This window comes from Grus americana, chromosome 10 (assembly GCF_028858705.1).
Source record: "Grus americana isolate bGruAme1 chromosome 10, bGruAme1.mat, whole genome shotgun sequence".
In the NCBI taxonomy this organism is placed as follows: Eukaryota; Metazoa; Chordata; class Aves; order Gruiformes; family Gruidae; genus Grus; species Grus americana.
Window position 1 is genome coordinate 20048108 of NC_072861.1, and position 21694 is coordinate 20069801.

The 21694-nt window shown below is 36.9% G+C and overlaps 1 protein-coding gene across 3 annotated transcripts in view; it reads left to right on the top strand.

The window, feature by feature from the left end:
* Positions 1-3583: 3583 nt before the first annotated feature.
* The window catches only part of LRRC28 (leucine rich repeat containing 28), a 54011-nt gene continuing 35900 nt past the window's right edge, over positions 3584-21694 (top strand). For 2 of the 3 annotated variants that reach the window (XM_054836649.1, XM_054836651.1), the window contains exons 1-5: positions 3584-3717; positions 6503-6728; positions 11313-11353; positions 13960-13997; positions 14768-14905. In XM_054836649.1, the coding sequence (XP_054692624.1) occupies positions 6561-6728; positions 11313-11353; positions 13960-13997; positions 14768-14905 (385 nt within the window). In that variant the 5' untranslated portion in view covers positions 3584-3717; positions 6503-6560. Of the gene's footprint in view, positions 3718-6087; positions 6148-6502; positions 6729-11312; positions 11354-13959; positions 13998-14767; positions 14906-21694 lie in introns of all 3 variants that reach the window. The other variant, XM_054836648.1, reaches the window with a different exon arrangement.

Below are 21694 nucleotides of genomic sequence, written 5' to 3' on the forward strand. Positions count from 1 at the left end.
AAAAACTGACCTTTAATTGCTCAGTGAATATTTTGATCATAATCCAAACTTACAAAGTCTAACTTAATGCACATGATTCAATATAAGTGGTATCCACAGTACTGGCTGGAAAAGACTCACCCAGAATTATTAGGGAGGCTGAACCTCAGAGTATTCAGAACTCAAATTCAAAAGCTCAGTAAGACATTTTGGATCTCCTAGTTCTGCGAAATTGAGAGCTTGGAATCTTGTCACAAAAAAACCAATAAAAATAATTTCTTCATGTTTCATTTGGCAAAACAAAAGAAAATGGTTGTATAAAGCTTTACTATACAAAGATACCTCCAATATCATCTTCCCAAAGTTGTTAGTCTCAAATAGTTACCTTCTGTAATAAATCTGATAATGTATCATCATCTCTTTTTATTCACACTACATTCATCTGGCTTGTATAGGTTTGGCACAAACAAGGGATCACCAGTGGAGCTGTGCCCATTTCCTCCAGTTACTGGATTTGTTCCAGTAAACCAACTGATGAAGGCAGGTCTTCAAGAGACTGGCAACTGCAAGCTATTTAAATAGATCTACTTCTTCAAAGTTGCACTTCAAAACAAGTTTTTTTAGTTTCTTTATGTAGGCACAGATAAGATCAGTCATCCTTCTGAGCAAGATGTAAATTTCAAGCCCCTCTGGTCCTTGCTCTCACAAGCACAAAATTAAGAATTAAACTAGGGTAAAGAAACAGTAAATATCCACTTAGCAAAGGGCATCCCACCAGTCTCACTTGTTAGATGGGAATGACTTGGCAAGCGCTCTCCTTAATGGAAGATCAGATTCCAATGCCTCCTGCTCTGCTGATCATTTTTAGCCTTGTGACTACACAGACAAGACTGTACACCTGTGCTGTGCAGGATCAGAGCTTCAAAGATCAGCTTTCAGATCTGAGAGAGCATTGCCTTTTAGAAGCACTGCACAGAACTGGATGACATAAGCCTGGGAGATTGTGATAGCATCAGTCAAGAAAAAAAAAAATCAGACTGAGAATGAATGAGCGTGATGATTGCAGGCTATGCAAGACAAGAGAGAAGCCTGAGTGACTGCTTCAGAAGGAACGACACAAGATAAAGTGATGTGTGAACACTCAAATCACATTAGAAATTCTTGTGGATATCATAAAGCTAGGAGGTAACTGGCACTTACCTCTGTATAGCTGGTATGAGCCTGATACAGCTCTGGAACAAGCAAGAAAAATGTAATATAGTTGAGGTGGGTGAGTATGTTTGTCTTGGCAAAGAACAGCTCATCTCATTCTACAGACTCTTTTGCCAATTGAAAAACAGTCTGGAGGCAATCATTTACATTATTATCAGTAGGGAGAAGACATTTTAAATACTGCTAGTAGGAACCCTCTCACTCAGAAAACAAAAGAGAGATTAAAAAAAGACGACTCTTTCAAATCCTCAGTTTTAAAACTCCCTGCTGAAATACTGATAGCCCCAGTACTTTATATATATATAAAAATATATATTATATATTATTACATTATATAAATATATATATTATTAACATCTTTAATAGTTTCAGTGATCCTAAACTGCTCCTGCAGTTTACAGTGAATCCACATATATAGTATGTTTTATAACCACTGAAGGCATACCCTGAGAGCTGAATTTGTTTTGTGACAGAGCAGAACCAAAGACATTTTAGCATAGCTCTGATCTCTGTAGCCCCTTTGTTGGTGTGAGCAGAAAAGAAGAAACAGACAAAAGTTTGCTCTCAAAAATATCAGTGCAGTAATCTTATTTCTTCCGTTTCTGTCCCAAGAAAATCCTCAACCAAAAAAACCAAAAACATTACAACTTACACGTAAAGAAAAACATTAAGTATCTTGGCTCCGATAAGAGCAGGTCTCCCAAGAAAAAAAGCTTCATCTTTCCTGTCTGGACTTTAGTGGAAGAAGGCAGGAACACAGTTTCTGTCCTGACCAGTGACTTAAAATCCTGAAGAACATTTGGTTTGACACATCATTGAACTCTCTCTGAGGAATGTGTTGCTAACTGTGATCATATTCAGCTTCTACTTTGGTTTGAAGTACGCTTAACTTCTAATTTCTCAGATATTTATAATGTGGGATCAAAGCAACACTAAGAAGTGTGATGTAATTGCTGTTTTTAACACTGTGGTGGTATACAAGCAGGCCACTTCCTGGAATCTAACATCCAGCTGAGAAAAACAGACAAGTACTATCAACCACTGTAAGAAATAATGTGTGCAGTATGATATGATAAATATGGAGGCTCTTGAATTTTGAAAGGTAAATTATTTAATCTTTAATTATTTCAACAAAATCCAATCTATTTATCTGAAAAAACAACTCCAAAAAGACTGCGAGCGGCAAGTAAGACTGAGCAAGTATACTTGTCAAAATCAATTCTTGCCTTTCAAGTGTAGGAAAATGACAAATGAGTAATTAAGGATTGCTATTCTTTATATAGAACTGAAAAAGAGACAAATGAGTTTGCAAGAAAAAAATCTTAAGCTTTTTCTGCATGTTGCTTTGCTTCAAGTGAAAGTTCCATGAATAGACAGAAGAAATGCCTTCTGCAAGGTATTCAGCTTCTTGGTTCCCCTGCAAACCTGCTATGTGAATCTTGTTAAGACAAGTTTATGTTAATTAGTCTGTAGGAACTAGAAAGAGGATTTCTGCAGCTGGGATTCCTTTTTTAGGCAGCTGATAGGGCTAACCTTCAGCAAAGAACTTTTAATACCCAGTAATGTTAAATATTCTGAGTATGAGGGAATTTGCTGTCATTAGAGTACTAACATAACACAGACAAGACTTTCTCTAGGATAGGATTTATATGTTGGGTTATCTCAGTATGTGCAAATACATGTAAAATCAAAATCAGGTGAACAATACATAGGTAAATTGAGCTTCCATAATTCCCTTACCTGTTTCAACAGGACAACTATCATGGGTAAAAATGGTCATGATGGGCAGGTTGGGGGCATAGGCAGGATTGCCTAAGGGTGTCCAGTCTGCTGTTAACAAAGTAATAGAAAACAGTATTAGTTGCACCAAAATTTGGCTGGGAAGGTGGTCTCCGGCCACCACAACTTTTACCTGCAAATGATGTTCTCCTGTTAAGCGGGGATAACTGTTGTTAACACCGGGAACTGTGTAAACACCTGGGAAGGCAGGTTCAGCCTACACGTTGCCCCAGGGAGACCCACTCGGGGGGGGGGGGGGGGAGGGGGGGAGGGGGGGAGGGGGGGAGGGGAGGGGAGGGGGGGGGGAGGGGGGGGGAGGGGAGGGGGGGGGAGGGGGGGGGGGAGGGGGGGGGAGGGGGGGGGGAGGGGAGGGACCCTCCCAGTACCCACCGCCAGCCAGACCTTCACACCCATCCCTGGGCCACAGCAGGAGGCGGGCGAGGCGCTGAGGTGGGGTGCCCTCCCATTGGCTGACAGCGGAGGGGATATGAAGCTGGGAGAGAAGAAAACTTGTGATTGGATGGTGGGCGGTGGAGTGCCTTGTGATTGGGTGAGAGGCGGGTGTGGGTGGTGAGGGGGCGGTGTTGTGGCGGGATGCGAGGCAGGGCGGTGCTGTGGGTGGTCGGTGTCTCGCGAGAGTCGTGTGGCGGTAGCGGTCTCGCGCTGCCCCGGCCCGCTCCGCCCCCGGGTGCTTGGGCTGGCGGCGCCGAGCAGAGCCGATTGCTGCTCTCCGCTGCGGTGGCGCCGGTGAGTGAGTTTTTCCCCGGCGGGCGGGGAACGAGACAGGGCGGATCGGGGTCTAGGGTGAGGGGAGGGTGTAGGTGCCTCCGTTGTCCTGCCCTTTGCTGCCTGCCTGTCCCTCCGTGAGGGGGTGTGAGCCTTCCCTGGCCCGAGGCCCCTTCCTCCTTGTCCTTCTCCGGTCCTCACTTCAGCCGTGGGGGCGGCCTCCCGCCGCCTCCTCAGCCCTCAAAAGCCTTCGCCTTCAGGCTTCTGTGGAGGGCCCCCACGCACGCACCCGGGCAACCAGGACGGGCCGGTTCCCCCATACCCACCCGTGACAGACCGGCCTCCCCCAGCTCCCAGGGCCCAAGGAGCCCCAAACAGGGCGGCTCTGTGCAGCCTCACCTCATAGCCTCATTCTCTTGTGCCCTGCGGCTCCTCCAAGTTTTCATCTCTCCTCCAAAGCAGTCCCACTCGGCTGGAGGCGGCTCGCAGGTCTGGGGGTTCCCTGGGCCTCCCGATGTCACCCCTTCACCTAGCCTCTGCTCCCGGTCGTGTGCTCAGTGCAGGCTTATTTCTGTCTTCTCCATCCTTTGTGAAACCGTGTTTTTCTTCCCCTTGAAGAACCTGACTCCTCACAGGGCGGTTGTCACTGGGTATATCTGTCCTCATCCTCCCTTTTTCCTTTCCTTAAAGACCGTGGTGGTGTCTGTTCCTTTTTGGTAGTGCGGTGTCTCATCTCTGGAAAAAAAGTATTTAGAGAGGAAAAGTTTGGCTGGTGGTGAGAGGGAGTGAGGGTTTTTCTTTGAAGTAAGAGCCAAAATACAGCAGGTTATGACTGGACTTTGCATCTGTAGACTTGCATGTCTGTGTATTCATGTGTGCCATGGCTAAATGTGGTCTAGTTGTTATATGGAGTCACAACTCTGAAGAGAAGTCCACAAGTGCAGAAGACCTAAAAAAGTCTCTGGACAAATTGGAAGGCTACTGGATATTTATGTATGTGTTTTGTGACTTCACAGCTTTTCATTTAAAAAAATATTTCAGGGAAAGGTGAACCTTCCTTTACTATTTCTTATATTGTAGTAGGTAGTACTCAAATACTCTCAGACTATGCATGTTAAAAATTCTGATGCTTTTCCTTATTTTATTAATGCTGATCACAGATGTGGAGTTTAGAATTGTAGTGGCTTAATTTGCTTTATCTGTTGAATGAAGGGAGCTTTAGTGTTGCTAGTGCCCAGGGCCAGCAGTGCATGTACCACGTCTCCATAAGATAGCTAACGAAGGCAACTGTTACAATGATGGTTCTTCTCATATGGAGTACTGTTTAACCAAAATTGGACTGACAATTTATAATCTTATATAGGATTCTTAGCAGATTAATAATTTGCTTGCAGAACTGATCTTAGCATGGCTTGAATCGGGGATAACTCAAGACTAGAAAAGGTGTGCAGGGTATTTCATCTAAGTTGTGATTAGTAGTGCTTATGGGACTCTAAGAAAATAAATACTTTATTATTGCAGAAGGACATAAGTCACTGGTAAAAGCTGCTTATCTGCAAATCAAGGGAATCACTAAAACTGGTAAAGTAGTTTGATTTACATGCATGGTCCAGTTGTCAGTCTTCAGCTGAGTAAGGAGTTTTGTTTACAGTGACTACTGTATAATCAGATAGGATTCTTGTTTGTAACTCAGTACCTTCACTTCCAATATCTGTTATGATTAGAAATCTCTCTTTCAGTAAAGGAATGAACTAAAATAGAAAATGTTATTAGTGGAAAGCAGTTACGATTCCTGGCTTTTTGTTAGTGGAAATTAATTTATACACACAAGTCTGTAGCAAACTGGTAACTTTACTAAATAGTCTGGATTTGTTATGTTCTCCTGACTTCTGAGACAGTTGAAAAGATGTAGTGTTGCTGTTGTTACCTAAATCTAGACAACATAATAAGAAGTAGAATTTTGGTTATATATTAAAAACAAGCTAAATAAAGTCTGGTTTCAGATAGAAGTTAATTTTTAATTTGTCTTCCTACTTTTCTGGTTTTGAAATTGTCAGCTAAAGCTTGACATTTCGTTCTTTCTGGTTTTATTTTTAGTAAAGAGAGCTGAAAATCTGCTGTCACATCTAGCTCTTTATAAATTTTCTCGCTGTAATATTCATATTTCTCATATATTAGTTTATTATTTTAAAATGGACTTACTGGCTGTCCATCCCCAATATCTCTTCCAACTGATAAATTCTTCCGGTAGTTTTATATGGGAAAGCTTAACAAACTTTGGTTGCATTTTGTCATTCTGGCTTAAAAGCTACAGGAAGGCGGTTTAGTCATCTGAAGATAAGTCCTCTACTAAATTGTGTGTTTTTTCTTACCTGTGGATTCTTCTTTTAGCACACTTCACAGAAGAGATATAACGGTTACTAGAAAGAGGTGTGGTTGGTTGTTTTTTTGGTGAGTTTTTTGTGGGTGTTTTTGTTTGTTTGGGGTTTTTTTTGTGGTGGCAGCTTTGACAAAATTATTTGAAAGGTCCATAGAAAATGGATTGAAAAAAAGCATTGTGTATACATTAAGATCTTGTTATTGCCAGTCTGAAAACACACTAAAACTTAATCCAGAAAATAGTCAAAGACTTGCTTTAACATATTTTATGGTGTGGATGTTCTGGGTATTTTATTTATCTATTAACTGGAACAAGTGTGTTCAGATAAATTATCAAATAACATGTAATAACTAACTCTTTCCGCAAAAGAATGCATGGCATACACCTTGATAATGGAGGCTTTTTTTTTCTCTTTTTGTCTTCTAGAAATGGGTCTGCTTTCAGAAGATGCAATGCACTAGATGTGCTTGGAACAGGATTAGTCATGGCATCAGAACTATGTAAAACAATCTCTGAGGCAAAGCTGGAAAGGCACAAGAACTTGTTCTTAAATTACCGAAATCTCCATCACTTTCCTTTGGAGTTACTGAAAGATGAGGGGCTGCAGTACTTGGAGAGACTATATATGAAAAGAAATTCCCTGACCACATTGGTACGACAACCTCTTTATTGTAATGTTTACTGTCTGTATGTTTAGGAATTCTGATTTTTGGAACAGAAAAACCAAGATAATGAAAAAAAAAAATCTTATAGCAAATCTGATCTTGAATGATGTCATCCATTGTGATATATGAGTATTTGGTTGTATTATGTTTGAACTTGCATAGGTAATGTAGAGTATAATAAATGAGAGTTTATGACATTTTATGGCTACCCATTTGAAGCTCTGTGAAGATCTGCTGGGGGTTTTCTTGTGAGGTTTGTTGTTTGGTTTGTTTTTTTTTAACTGCTATAAATTTCGCTCATGTCAGTGGTCAGGCCTTTCTACTGTTAGGGGATACTATGCAAGACTACATTCCATCATTAGGCTAAACAACTTTTACTTTGGTGTGTGCCTTATTTTATAGGCATTGTCAATCCCAGGGTATAATTCAAAGCTTGCTATTAAGGCGTCAGCGAAAACTTGTGTCTATGGTCTGCTATTAATAGGAGAACAATCAGTTAATTTCAGGGTTGTGGGATTTTCTGTTGTGGTTTTTTTTTGTTTTGTTGTTTTTCCCTGAACTGGACAAATTCTCACCCTGAATGAATGTTGTGACCTCAGAATTCAGTGTGTACTAGTTAAATAAATATGTGAGATACTCTGAGCTGGTAAGAGTCTCTCTATAGTGTCAAAAGTTGCAACAGTCAGTTGGCCTAAGTTTCCAAGTAATTCAGTTTTTTTTTTTTCCTTGTGGTCTTCCATGGTATGATATGCAAAATAATAGCCAGGGCAGAGGAGCTGAAGGGCTTGACTACTTAAAATTTACCAAAATTACATTTTTCAGTGCTTCCTAGAAAAAGTCCAGTACTCCAGTTTAAGGAATACTGTTCAAAGCTTTGACAATGATACATCACAATTTGTCAATAAAGGTTTCACTTCTTGGGCCAAAAGCTGAAAGGATTCTGAAGATTTTATGAGTTTTTGTCATCTTGAATGAATCACTTAAGTTTGCATGTACTGTAGAGAACTATTTTGGCACGTTTTCGTTTTGGGCAAGTCTTTTGCTTAATTTAGTGGGAGAATAGGATTCATGGTTACAAATTAAAGCTGCTTTAAAAATTAACTGAAGGCTGTAAACAGTTCTGCTTTGACACTGTGAAATTCAGTGATTTTTTTTTTTTTAAGCGGTGTAAGGTTCATGAAGTCTGTACTACTCAAAAGATGAAACAATAATGAGAGTTTGCATATCACTTTTCTGCATGTATGTGTTAGAGCCTGGTTTTGTTTTTCTTAATTATAAAATAGAAACCAAAACAAAGTCTCACAAGTAACAGTTTAGTTCCATTTTCCTCTCAATACCTGTTAATACTGTTAATAGATGTGTAAGATGGCATAAGAGTAATTACCCATGGTTGTTGTCAACAAAAGATATACCAAATGAGGGAGGCAGCTCTCATTCAATATTGTTCAGTATTGTAATTGAGGCCTGGGATAAAGGAACTGAAACAATACTTAAAATGTAGATTATACCTAGGCAAAATAACTTGCAAACAGCATGCAGTAGAGCATTAGGATTCAAAACAATCAGGATGACTTGCTCATAATATGTCTTGGTGGAATCTCATTCAAGTGCATAGCACTGTAGCTAGGACCTAGGCGAACAAAATTGGGTCTAATTCACTGAGCATCTGTTCAGCAGAATAGATGTTGGAAGTTGTTGTGGACAAAAATAGATCCAGTTAGCAGCATGTTACAAAAAAGGCAGATGTCTTTTTGGAACATAGAAAGTTTCACAATCTCCATTAAAAGCAGAAGGGAATAATTATTGGATACTGTTAAAGCACAAGCTGGAGCAAAGATTGAGTCTGGGGTTTCATACTTATGAACAACCTAGGTAAATTGGAAAGAACCTAGAAGGCAGCAGCAAGGGATTTTTAGAGAACTTGCCCTATGAGAGAAGGTTGAGAGATTTAGGTTAATTCTGCCTGCAAAAAGAGAAGGCAGAGAAGAAAAAAAAAATAGAAGAGGAGGAATGGGAGAGAGCAGAAAGCATCAGTGTTTTTACAAAGCAATATTTTCTTTTTTTTTTTTTTTTTTCCTGGTAGGACAAGTAATACTCTCAATTTCAGTAAAGAAGTAGTAAGTTATGGGGAGGGGCAGTAAGGGAGGGAATCTTATCTCACAGTAGTTGAGAACAAATAGGTTATTGAAGGAAGCTGTATTCCTTTCACTGAGACTTTTTGAAAGAGAAGATGTACCAATTTCTTTGAGGGGTGATCCTGTCTGAGTAGTTTTAATGTCTCTCTTAGCCTTGTGCTCCTTTGATTCTATGCCAAGATGATGAGCATTAGCTCATCAATAACTACTTTAAATTGCGTATGGATTATTAGCAATCATCAAGACTAAATTTGTGCCACATTCCTTTCAAATAAGGTGGTACTTTCATCCCACCGGTTCATTCCTTCAGAGTTCTGAAAAATGTTGACTAAATCAGCTTTTGTTCTTTGCTCTGCTAAAATTACTCTAGTCCTTGTCAGATGACTCCTATGAAAATGTCTGGAATACTTACACTGACAGGAATCACACATATCTTGCCTAAGAATAATTTCATTTTTGTTGTCATTGGCAAGATGGAAATGATAGAGGGCTATGACATAATGAATGAATGGATCAAGAAGCTATACAGCACTTCTGTATCCCAGCATCAAGTCTTCCAACTTCTTCTCATTTAATGTTTGACTGATAACGTTAGTCTTCCGGCAATCCTATTTTCCCATCTACTAAAAGGAAAAATGAGTTTGCCTTGATGGCACTGTCAGAAGCATGATTTAGCCATATCAAAGAACAATTGTTCTTAATTTACTAACTCAGAATACACAATGCTGTCTTGTTCAGACAGATCAGCAGGTTCACTTTTTGAAAAATGTCCAGTGGGTGTGAGGGTGAGGCAAGCTTCACTAAACTGGTGGCAGAATTGATGATTCATTTATCATCATTTGCTGTTGTGTCACCAAGAGAGACCAGAGTTAGTTTTACCTCTAAATTGATGGATCATGAATAGGTTGTTTTAATCTTAATTTCATCGTAGGATGTTGTATTGAGCAACTTTAACTCAGACCCATTGTTTTTGTGGTACTGGAGAAGATAAGCAGAATTTCTATTATAGACTTGCTAAACTGTAAAATTGTCTCTCTCCGGAGTTTAGCGCTCTTACCATGTGAAACTGTTAGAGCAAGAGTAAGAGTATAACCTTCATGTATAACGTGAAAATAGTTTGTGATTCAGGTCAGTATCTTTATTCTAATAAAGAGTGTAGGATGGCAGTGAGGGTGGGTTGGTGGGGTTTTTTTCCACATTGCCTCTTTGTTTTTTAAATTAAAGCTTGAATTTTTTGTGCTTGAGCGTGTCGCAGCCTTTTTATATTTTCTCCCAGCTTAAGCTTTTCTCTGACTAAATAAAATTTTGTGCCAAGATGAATGTACTGTAGCAAACTTTCCAGTAGGTGGCAACAGTTGATAAGTTATAGCCTGTTTCTTGGGTCTTGACGTCAACGGATTCATTTCTTGAGCCATCATTTGCTGCTGCAAACTATTTTTTGTACTCAGATCCAGGATGTGGCATGTTTGCTACATAGGAATATTATGACATTACTTTGTCAGGTTAGCATAGTCCTTCATAATAAATTTATAAACACAAAGTTAAGTATTTTAGATGATAATATACCTTAAATTTACATGGCAGTGAAAACTGCTAGGGTCTCTTTTTTAATAGGAAGTTGACCATGTGATCAAGCTGGTTTTAAAATTAATTTGTTTCTGCATATATATGTATTGTAAAAACTTTTTTCAATAAAACATATCTATGTTTAAAGTAGATTTCTTGAGCAATAAAACTGCCTTAATCTTGATAATAATTTTGATTACAATTACCAACATGACATCTGAAACTTATGAAGCTCGTTTTGTGATATATGTTCACGGTTATAAATGCCATCAAGAAACAATTGCAGCTAGGTATCAGTTAGCAGTTAAAAAATGATATGCATGTTAATATGTAAATCTAGTTTTATGGATTCAGCACTTCTGGCTTGGTGGTAATTGATTAAGCTACACAAAGTTTGTAGGTCATTTCCCAGTTTAGAAGTATTACAAAATAAAATACATTACAGTTAGACATCTTGTATAGTTCCTGTTCTGGTTTAAGTCTGTAAAGGCTGCAGCTTCTTAGCAGTCTCTTGGCTTCAACTAACTCAATTATGTGAATATATTTTCAAAAGTAAGGTTTTGGTAATCCATCTTTTCAGCCTCAGAAGTCTGACTACCATTTGGTTGAGGACACGTTAATATTACTTCTAGGTTGTAGTTCTGTTTCAGTAGTGAATTGCTCACTGTTGATATATCCCAGATTGCACTGATGGAGAACGTGCGGGGATGTGAAAGTAGGGTATTGTATACAAACTCTTTGTTGCCTTTTTTTTTTTCTGTGACTAGCTGCTGACATGTTTTAGTATGGTTATTAAAACGAGTTGGGTACACAATATGTGTGTGTCTGGTTTTTGTTTTGAAACCTAAAAAATCTCTAACTCTTTTTCAGCCAGAAAACCTTGCACAGAAGCTTCCAAACCTCGTGGAATTGTGAGTTTGTGTAGGAGTTCTAATATATTTTTTTTTATGCTGATCCATCTTCTCTTAAAATAATTCTAGAATGTATTGCTTGCACATAATCTACCTCTTAAGTGTGAAGGGTTTTCTAGGAGGGCAAGAAAGGGTCATTTTTTGTTGGGTTTTTCTTTTTTTTTTTCTTTTTAAAGGAGATATATCCAGATGTTAATATTTCTTTACAATTTCTTGTTTATTGTATAACAAGAACTGTTATACAAATGTTTACACTGCTAAGGGAAAAAATACTTACCCCCAACTCCTGTGTAGACTGTTGTCACCCTGATAAAGCACAGGAAACTTCAAATGCAATGGTCAAATGGTTGTGACAGACCCAGAGTAACAGGTTACTGCCTCCAGCCCATCCCTAGTTGCTCATCTCAGCTACCAGGAGTATTAAGATCTTAGTCTTGCTGATTGTAGTAGTAAGTTCTTTTGGAACCAAATCACAGATTGTCAAATAGGAGCAGGAATGAGCAAGTAGGGGTAGTAACTAAAGGTGATTGCTGTAGGCAGAGTAGTTTATCCAGTCTTGTCCAAAGAATGGATGTCACAGGATCTGTATTATTTTGGCAATTAATTTTAAGCTGTAAGCCCCTGAGTCAATGTTTTCTTCCCTCCCATTTTCTTCTTGTAAGGTTATGATTTCCTTGTGTGGTGGGATTGGCAGCAGGGGGGTTAAAAGGGACATCCTCTTTTCCCCTTATAACTCATTTGGCTCGCTTTCAGTTGAGTAAGTGATGGACCATTGATTCTGTTTATTTAATGGAAAGCTCCAAACAGGAGGAGGTGTATATGTGAGTAGTCTAATGCATTCAGCTGTCTGATCTTGTCATCTTAATTTGGCCCTTGAAACCACACCTTTCTGGTACACGCGACCACAGTATAATTGAACTGTTTTGTAGGTCACTGCAGTCTCTGACTTGCTTAAGAGACAGTCTTGTTTCATCATGCCTAAGTCTTGAGAGTATGTTTATGCTTTGAAGCAGTAAAATAAATATTTTTGTATTTGATATACTTAGTAGTTAATGATTTGCCATGGGGCATCAGGAAATCTTCATGTTATCTGATAGTGCCTTTACGAAAACCTGTATAAATTACAGCTTAAAATAATCTCTTACAAACCTAATTATTTGGGGTTCAGCAAGCTTAGTTGTACCATCATTATCTCACATAGAGAGAAATGCAATGGGATTGTGATTTCTGTAGCTCTAATAGTACAAGTGAATTTTTGATCAGACAGCAAGAGATGTTATGTTGACAGAGAAGAGACCACAAAATAAAGATATATTTAAAGAATAATTTGTTATAATAGCTTTAAATTTTGAAAGACAAACTTAACTGATTTTCATTTTCCTGAAAGTTACATCCTTAGAAATTTCAGTATCTATTTTTAAAATTTTCACTTTTGTCTGTGTTTCTTTGTATATTGTGTCCCTCATGCTGGGATGCTAGGTGTAGATCCTCATAATATACAATTTTTTTTTTTAGTTTAAGTTAAAATAAGGATAGCAGATATACTTGTAGAAATCCTTATATATACCTCAGGATGAGAATTCTCCTACTCACGTTTGTTACATTTTTAGTAAACTTTAAACGTCTGCAATTTTTAAAGAAAAAGAGAAGGCTCAGATGCTCCATGCAGTTGAAATGTTCATACATCTTTTTCCTTGTTGTGCCTGTATCTCCCTGAAAAGACAGGCTCCTACTTCTGGAAATACTATTTTAATAGAACGGGAGAAGAAACACACAATGTGCAAATAATTTCCATGTGTGCCTAAGCAATTGGACATTGAGTACTCAGTATAACTTTACAATTAAATATCAATATTTGAAAATGTTGTTACTGTTATTTCCTACAAGACCTGTTTTTTCATTTGCAGCAATATTGCTTGAAAATTAAAATGCATAAAATTTAAAAATATTTTTTATGTTACTGGTAGTACTGGAAGTGCCCAGCAGAGGATGCTGAATATTCTCAGTGAGAGATCTGGTCACCCTCAGTAACTACCTAAATGACCACATGCAAGACTGAGTTTTTCTTCTGAAAAAAGTACTCTGGGTTTGAAAAACCCACTTGCAGCAAGTAGATCATGTGCTTGTTTCTTCAGTCAGTAAAGGTGTAAGAGTTTTTATGTGCAGGGGAAAATGTTCATAATTGTGTAACTTGTGTGGGTTTGGGCTTGTTTTCTTTTCTTATCCAGCATTTAGTGTGGAATAACCTGGTCATCAAATATGGTTCATTTTGGTTATTCTATCTACTTTTATTCTTTTTCCTTTTTGCTTTCTTTTTATGACTATCAAAGCTAGAGCCCAGTATTATTGTAATTCTGAATGTTTTGTTTTAAATAATTGTATGTCATTCTCTTTTATTTTTATGTTAATCATTTAATAGTCTAAATGAAACTTAAGTACCTATCCATTGCCAGTTTATACAGTTTCCACAGCTTTTGTGGTCATAGAGAGGAATAGCTTTGAGGGTGCTCTTTCAGTCTGAAATTGGATATTTTGCAAACTGATTATGTAGCAGAAGTCCTTGAGGGTAACAGGTGGTGTCCTCTGCTTTTTTCTCCTCCCCCCAGGTACCTTCATTCAAATAACATAGTTGTTGTACCTGAAGGTAAGTAATCTACCAGCTCACAATAAGTGGCAGGGGTCATAAAATATTTATTTTTCTTCTTTGAAGAGGCCTATTTTTCCTTTATTTTCCCATAAAACATTAAAGATTTTCATGTAAAATATACCAGTGTAGAGCTCTTAGTCCTTAGTCGCTAATATCCTCGTTTATGCTATGTTAAATTATTTTAATGAATTCTCAAATGCACCTAAATGCTGTTTGCTTCAGTTATAATTGCAGAAAGTGAAAAGGCTACATGGCACTCATCTACAGAAACAAAAATCCAGAGTGTCTTCTGCTTTCAGCCAGTTACCACACAGAATACTCTGCTGGTTTAGATCATGACAGATTTGAAACCTAAAGTATCAAGAATTTATACTAGTTTCTCTTCTTTGCCTTAATTGTAGAGTTATGTGCCCAACTTCAGGAAAGTATTTTAAACTCTTTCTGAATACAGAAATTGGATAGACTCAAGGCAAAGGAATGGAAAAAGTGATTTCAGAGCAGAATTGTCTAAGGAGAATCTAGAAATGGAAGTATTCTGTACATCACTTCTTTTTTTCCCTCCCTGTCTCACTGCCAGCAGTACTGTTTGTTAGATAGATAAACATTTCCACAAACTATGTCATTCAGTTGTGAGACCAGCTTTAATACATCAAAATCTGCTCAGACATAGGTGTTAGGTACTGTGGCTTTTTATCCTCTCATAGTCCTATTAAGATTTTAACATTACTGTTGGGTCACATTCATTTTTTAATCTGTTCTCTCACAAGCCATTGGCTCCCTCGTTAAACTGCAATTTCTGGACCTAAGTGATAATGCCCTCGAAATTGTGTGTCCAGAGATTGGCCGCCTGAGATCTTTGCGTCATCTTCGCTTGGCTAACAACCAGCTGAAATATTTACCTGCAGGTGAGTACAAATGCGTGAGGGATTACAGCAATGACAAATTCCATTTGAACTTAATTTGCATAGCGATCTGCTCTAGGTTTTTTTCATATCTTACAGTTGAAGCATGGTACAACTTGCATTTAAAGACTAGGCAGGGATTGCCATTGTATGTATATTAAATATACTCTGTAGTTAGAAAAAAGCCACACTGTATGTACTTAAGATAAAGAAAAATCCTGAAAAATGCTTCTGAAGTGGGGAAAAATGTATCTATTTAACAGTCTTTGCCATTGTATCAAGAAAATATTGAACTTCCTTGAGAATACGCAAAATGCTAATGACAACTGTCATTATGATAAAATGATGTTTCTTCTGATTTTCCAGAATATAAAGGATTCCAGTCCTTCCTTCCTTTCTTTCTTTTTGCCCAACAGCCCCATTCTTGTATTTTCTCAAGACACATGTCTGGTAGGTTTGCCTGTGGCAGTTCTACCTCACTATGACAGTAAATAACAAATGTTTGTCTTGCTAGTTTATAATAAAAAAGCAAAATTTATTCAAAGTAAATGTGACACAAAGTCAGAAAAAGTTGGCCATAGGCAGATTTTGAATTTTTTTTCCTTCTAAATACTTTCATAAGCAGACATAACTGATTATTCTTCTTCCATTGCTCTTATCTTTCCAGATAAGATGATGGTGATTTTTAATTTTTTTTTAAACTTTCTATGACATATTTGCATTTTCTGATCTGCAGAAATGATAAAAATCTAAGGCCAGCATTTCAAAAAACTGGTCTAACTTAATCTAACAGGACTAGCTTTTGGCTCTAATTTTAACTAACTTCTCAATGTGACCTTCATGTGTTTGTAAGTTCACATTGCTTATTCCCAAGAAATATATTGCATTTGCTTCTTGAAGTTTTGGGTGCAGAAATCTAACTGTCCTTTCCTTGTACTTTGCTAGGCTTAAGAAGAATAAGTGAAAGGATGATTGTGATTAGAAAGAAAAAAAATTTATATCACTATGTAAATGCTCTGGAATGAAATTAGATAAACCTGTTAAACATTATGACCCAAGGCCAATAAAATTTCCATCAATTTTCAGATGTCCTACATTCAAAAGAAAGGAGTGACTTGAGTGTGCTTTATGTTCCTCAAAGATAATTTACCTTATGGTGCTGTACCATGAAAGAAAGACTTGTTCAAAGAAAAAGTGACACATTTTCTGCAAAACTTCACACATTAACTTAAAAAGATTCCAAAAAAGACTTTCAAAAGGATAATTTACATTACTGAAGAGTTGATTTCGAGTCTACCACATTTGATTAGGAGCTGGTATCAGCTGCATAGGCACTCTGCATTTAATTTTTCGTGAAGTTTAAAATATTTGGTACTGAGCATTGTCCCTAAGTGCATTTAGTTTTGTGTGCATGACAATTTTGCATGTTTAGAAATAATACTATTGTTGCCTACTTTTGAAGAATCCAGTCGTGTCTGGTCTCGCTGTTTTTGCTGGTAGCGTACCATCAGTTTATCTATATGCCATTACTGCTATCATTACTAATCCTGTCTGTTGAGATCCTGTCACTATTGACATGACTGGATGTCATACAGCTTGAGTGTTATTAGTCTGAGCAAGATTAGTCTTTCACTTACACTGGAGAGTTAGCCCACTGGAGAGTCAATCTACTACACTGAGTGTTCCCTAAACATAACGCTTCCTGAAGAGGGCTTCCAAGTATATTTTTATAGTTTGTAAAATTGTGAATATTTCTAAGATGACTTTATAACAAAATCTTTGATTTTGAAAATAACATTTATGTTCAACAATTGAAAAAATAGAGCAAAATAGTAAGTTTTGATGAATGGTTTATCCTTAATTATATTGGTAGCATGAATCTTCATAATAGTGTTAAATAGTGTTCTGTCAGGAAAGCTAGCAGAGTTAATAAAATGAACTAGGATGAGATGTGATTTCACTGCAGTACATCATTTCACTGTGTGTTAACTGCTGTCTTTACAGCAGATAGTGCATTGCAATGCATTGTTAGGGAAAGACAGCTCTTAATTTGTCTTAATTTCTAATAAGTAACCATGTAAGATATAATTTAGCTTCTACTAGTGCATCTTGTGCAGAATTTAAAGATCTGCTTTAAAGAATAGTTTTCAGGTATAGATGATGGTCATCTGTTGAAGTAACTTTTCAAAACTCGTGACCACCATTTTCTTCCAGACTTAGTCCTGCACATATCACACAAATGGCAGTGAATTGTTTATCACAGCAGCGGATCCAGTTAAGAAAGGCTGATCACTGTTCACCTTGTGTAACCAGATAGGCCAACTTGCAGCATAATGATGTCGTCACATGAAAAGCTTACTTTAGAGGTGTTGCCCTGTCATTCTTTTTGTCTCTCCCTTCCCAGTGTCTGGTGTTATAAGTACCCTCAGTTTTTCAATATCCAGGAGGATACTCTTAGTAATGTACTTAACCAATTGCTACAAAATCTCTTCAATACAACTGCAGAAGGGTTGGATGGTAAATGTTTGCTACTAAGTGTCTGAACACCCACACATTTCTGTTACGTTTTGTATTTTAAGAATGATTCTCTGTTGTCTCTTCCTTAATTGTGATTAAGAACTGAAAGAAATAATGCAATTAATAGCATATATTGATTCACTATCTATTTTTAATGTTTTTGTTCCACAATTGTGCTCTTAACATTCATTTTTAGTATTTAAGATTTGCCTTCTAGAAATCTTGCATAACTCTTAATTTTAAAACAATTGAAATAGTATGCGTAACAAAGCCCGATATAGATTTGTCTTCAGTCTGATTGTAGACTTCTTCAGACTCTAATAAAAGTTGAGCCTGTGCTGTGGTTTATCTTCAGTGTGATGGGCAAGATTTTTAGTCTCTAAGTACCTGTTTTCATAAATTTAATAACGAAGACCTATATTCTTTTCTCAGGTTTGGTCATGATTGTCCAACTAGTTTTAAAAAGTTACGTTAAGGGAGGAGGTGGGGGAGAATGATGAAAATTCATGCAGACAGCATGAATACTTAAGCCTTAGTTTCCTGAAGAAATTAGGCAATACAGGACTGATGAGGGGGAAAAGGGCATTAGGTGAAGCATGGAAATTGTTCCTTGGAGATTAGAAAACACTTTCTATGCTGTGGCACTCTTGTAGTGTAAATGACAACCCTACCTTTGTGTTTAGCAAACACTACCAAATCAGCGTTACCCCTGAATAAAATCATGTACTTCGACCTCAAGGCACTTTGTTTAATTGTGCACTGCCACTGAAACAATGGGACTTCCATCACGCATCATTAACTTGTGAGAATTGTTGAGAGATGACTAAGCTAAACTTGACGAGAAGCAAAGGGGAAAAATTTGTCCTGAAGAAGCATGTTGAAATTGAAATATAACATAAAATGGCTGGAAGAAAATGCTTTGTGGAATTCTCTTGAAGTCATGTTTTGAATATACTTTGGATAAGGTTAAGTGGAACAGCTTCTGTCTAATGCAGAATCATCAGTATCTAGATTCTGTGGTAATCAGAATCACTAACTGAGCGACTCTGAGAGGAGAGCTGATTAAAAGAGTTGCAGATAAGTAAGAACATGAGATTTAATATCAATAAAGTTCTCCTGAGTACTTTTTTTTCATTGAAATGCATAGCATTTTTTTGTTCTGCAAACTGTAAATTTTGTAGCTTCTGACTTTAACAATTTCTTGATTCTTTTATTTGGCTCTAGTATATGTAATTCTGGAATATGAAGTAAAGTTTTGTGAGGTTTTCTACTATTTAACTGTAGTACTTAAATAATCTAAATTCTTGAGGGCCATTTGGAAATATGTAATGCCAGAGATCTTATTTGAAAAAAGTCTTAGAGTTGCAGCATAAACAAAACATGGTGGTTGTTTCATATTATTACATTAGTTCATGCATAAGCTTGACTTAGAGTTGACATTATGTTTTCATAATTTATTTTTTTAGAGCTTTCTCTTTACTCAGAGCATTGATATCTCATTTTAATTGAGTTATAAAGTTAGTACTATATGAATGTGCTGTTAGAAGTAAATTTTCTGAATCTTCTTCCTTATGAATGACTAATTAGAAAGTTCCACTTTGTTTCTGATGTTTATAATGCATATGATATTTCAACTCCTTTCATTCTGGAGAAATTATATTTATTTTCTCTTTGTGAAAGAATTATTTCATCATTTGCAAAGAAAAAAAAAATCCAGTGAGATGTACTGGTATAATTATTCTTCAGGAGACCCAAAGCCAAGGTTATCTCTCAGTTTTGCTGTGTTACCATGTAGATTTGATTTGAATTTAGCCTTGGAAACTTTTGATGTGAAGTAATGGCTCTTCAGATTTACATTTTGGTCTTGTAGTTAGTGAATGCACATTTGGACAACAGATGGCTTAAAAGATGGTGGGTTATACTCAAAGTTGGACTTAAGTTTCATATTTGACAAGGATTAGATTTTTTTTTGTTGCACATTACTTGAGAAATACTTTTCCTTAGAAATGGCAAGTTGTAGCATCTTCTAAGATTTAATTAAAAATGAGGTTATGTTTACTCAGCACATGTTGGAGTTAATTATAGATTTACTAAAATGAAAAGCTTAATGTTTTGCCAAGTCAAGAGCAAAAGCTAAGTAATTAAACAAAGAATAGGGTATGGTTTATGATCCCAGCCCATCTTTTGGCAAAGTTCCCTTTAAGAAGGGAAAAAAAAATATCAGCAGTTGTCTTTACATGGGCAAGACCAAGTTTTCTTTTGTGTTTGTTGTCAGGGAACTTTAAAAACCAAGAGTTGAGCGCATTGATCGGGGAAAAAAAATGCAGTCAAGTAATACCAAACTTCATGTAAACTGTGTGATGCTATTTCTTTAATCTGTAAGTGAAAGTGCAGGTGAGTGGGGAGCACCAGCAGTTGCGGTAACTGAAGGGGGGTACAGATCTCTGCAAGAGCTAAAGCAGGTTTAGCAAATGCCTTTTCTTCCCCGTATAAGGAAATGTGTGGCTTCCCTTTGAGATTGTCATTTCCGTGTTGTTTCTTGAGACTTCTGCATATTGCATCCACTTGTTGCCTTTTTTCTTTCATTTAGGTAGAAAATTTGTTCATCTGCCTTTGGTGTTTTTCAAGTGCAAACTGCAACAATATTTAGGGGAAGTTAATAGCACATATACTCTTCGTTTCATTTCTGTTCAAATCCTTTTCCTTTCTAAGGCAAATTGTTTTAGAAATATAGTCAGTTTAAGCCTCATTAAAATACATTTGTAGGCTTATAAAACTTCATCTTCAAAGCATTTGAGAAAGATCCTGCGAAGCTGATAAGGGAGTCTTATCCTCGTTTTACAGAATGGAAAAAAGTGTTTTTAACAGAAGTGATTTGCTCCAGGCCACAGCAGGAGTCAGTGTTAGCCAGAAATAGAACTTGGGTGTTCCCATTCCATTTCTTAAGACCACACCTTTTTTGAGGTTGATCATATTTAATATTGGGGAGGATTGAGTCTTTCCACCCATTATTAGGAAATTAATAATTATCTCTCCATAATTAATAACCCTCTAAGTTAATAGGAAATTAATAGCGGTAAGATCAGCAAGGTTTTGTAACTGAAACAACTTGTGCTTTCAGAAGGCTGGAAGAGTTCATGAAGATGAATTCTGAAAAATATAACTTATAGATAAATACTAGATCATTTTCTCTTGCATAGGTAGCTTCAGTGGTAATGACAAGAAGGGTTCAGTCATTATTAGAATTATAAATCAAACTATAATTGTTGATTACTGCTTTGTCTATTTATAAAGTAACCCTCGGAATGTTAATTGATTATTACTAAGTCTGTTTTGCTTAGGAATTTGTTTTGCTAATTGGGGGCAGGAGAAACTTTGAGACACGAAAACTGCATATTCATTTCTTTCACTTTTTTTTAAGTCGCTGTAAAGTACAATATCAGTATTTACTATTCATACCAATATTTCACTGGTAAAGACTTCCTGAATACTCAACTTAGTAATTCTGAATAGAGCTCAATATAAGGTATTTCAGTAAATCTTAATTAAAAGCATATAAATGCAACTTCTTCCCACCTCCTTTTCGCAGTAGATTTCCACTGATCGTGGGTTCAGCATGCCAATAATTCTATTCTTATTCTAGACCCTGGCATTAAAATATGTAGTCCTAACTAATTTTTTAAACTTGTTTTCCATATTTTGATTTAGAGCCTTCAAAATAGAGGGGAATAAATTTGGCTTCCCCCCCCTTTATATTTTCATTCTACTTTTATTGCTGTCTCTGGTTAGGGTAGATCACTTTGGTACTTAATAAAGTTCAATTTTTTTTTTCTAATGACTGTGACTTTAAAAGCAAAGGCACAAACTGATGCAGACCCTGTTCTTTTTTCAGACTTGGCATAACCTTAGTCCACTCTGCTTTCCTAATTTAGTAACATGTATAAAAATATGCACGACGGGACAGGTTTGGTACGCCAGGCACCCATCCAGGAGTGTGGTGTTTTTAAGTAAATGGACTTGTGGGGATTTGAGGAAAACATAGATTAGGTTACATGAGCTTTTGCAGTCTATAAGTGTGTGACTATTTAAAGGACCATGGACTCCTAAATAAAAATCTCTTTTAATTATTATCACAATATGTCTTTTTCCTTGAAGTAGGTTTTTGCCTAATTACTAAAAATAAGGGTTGGGGTTTTTTTGCACAGATCTGTAAAATATATGCTCTATTTAATAATTCATTTCTAGATTCAGTTTACTGTATAAAATCAAGAGTCA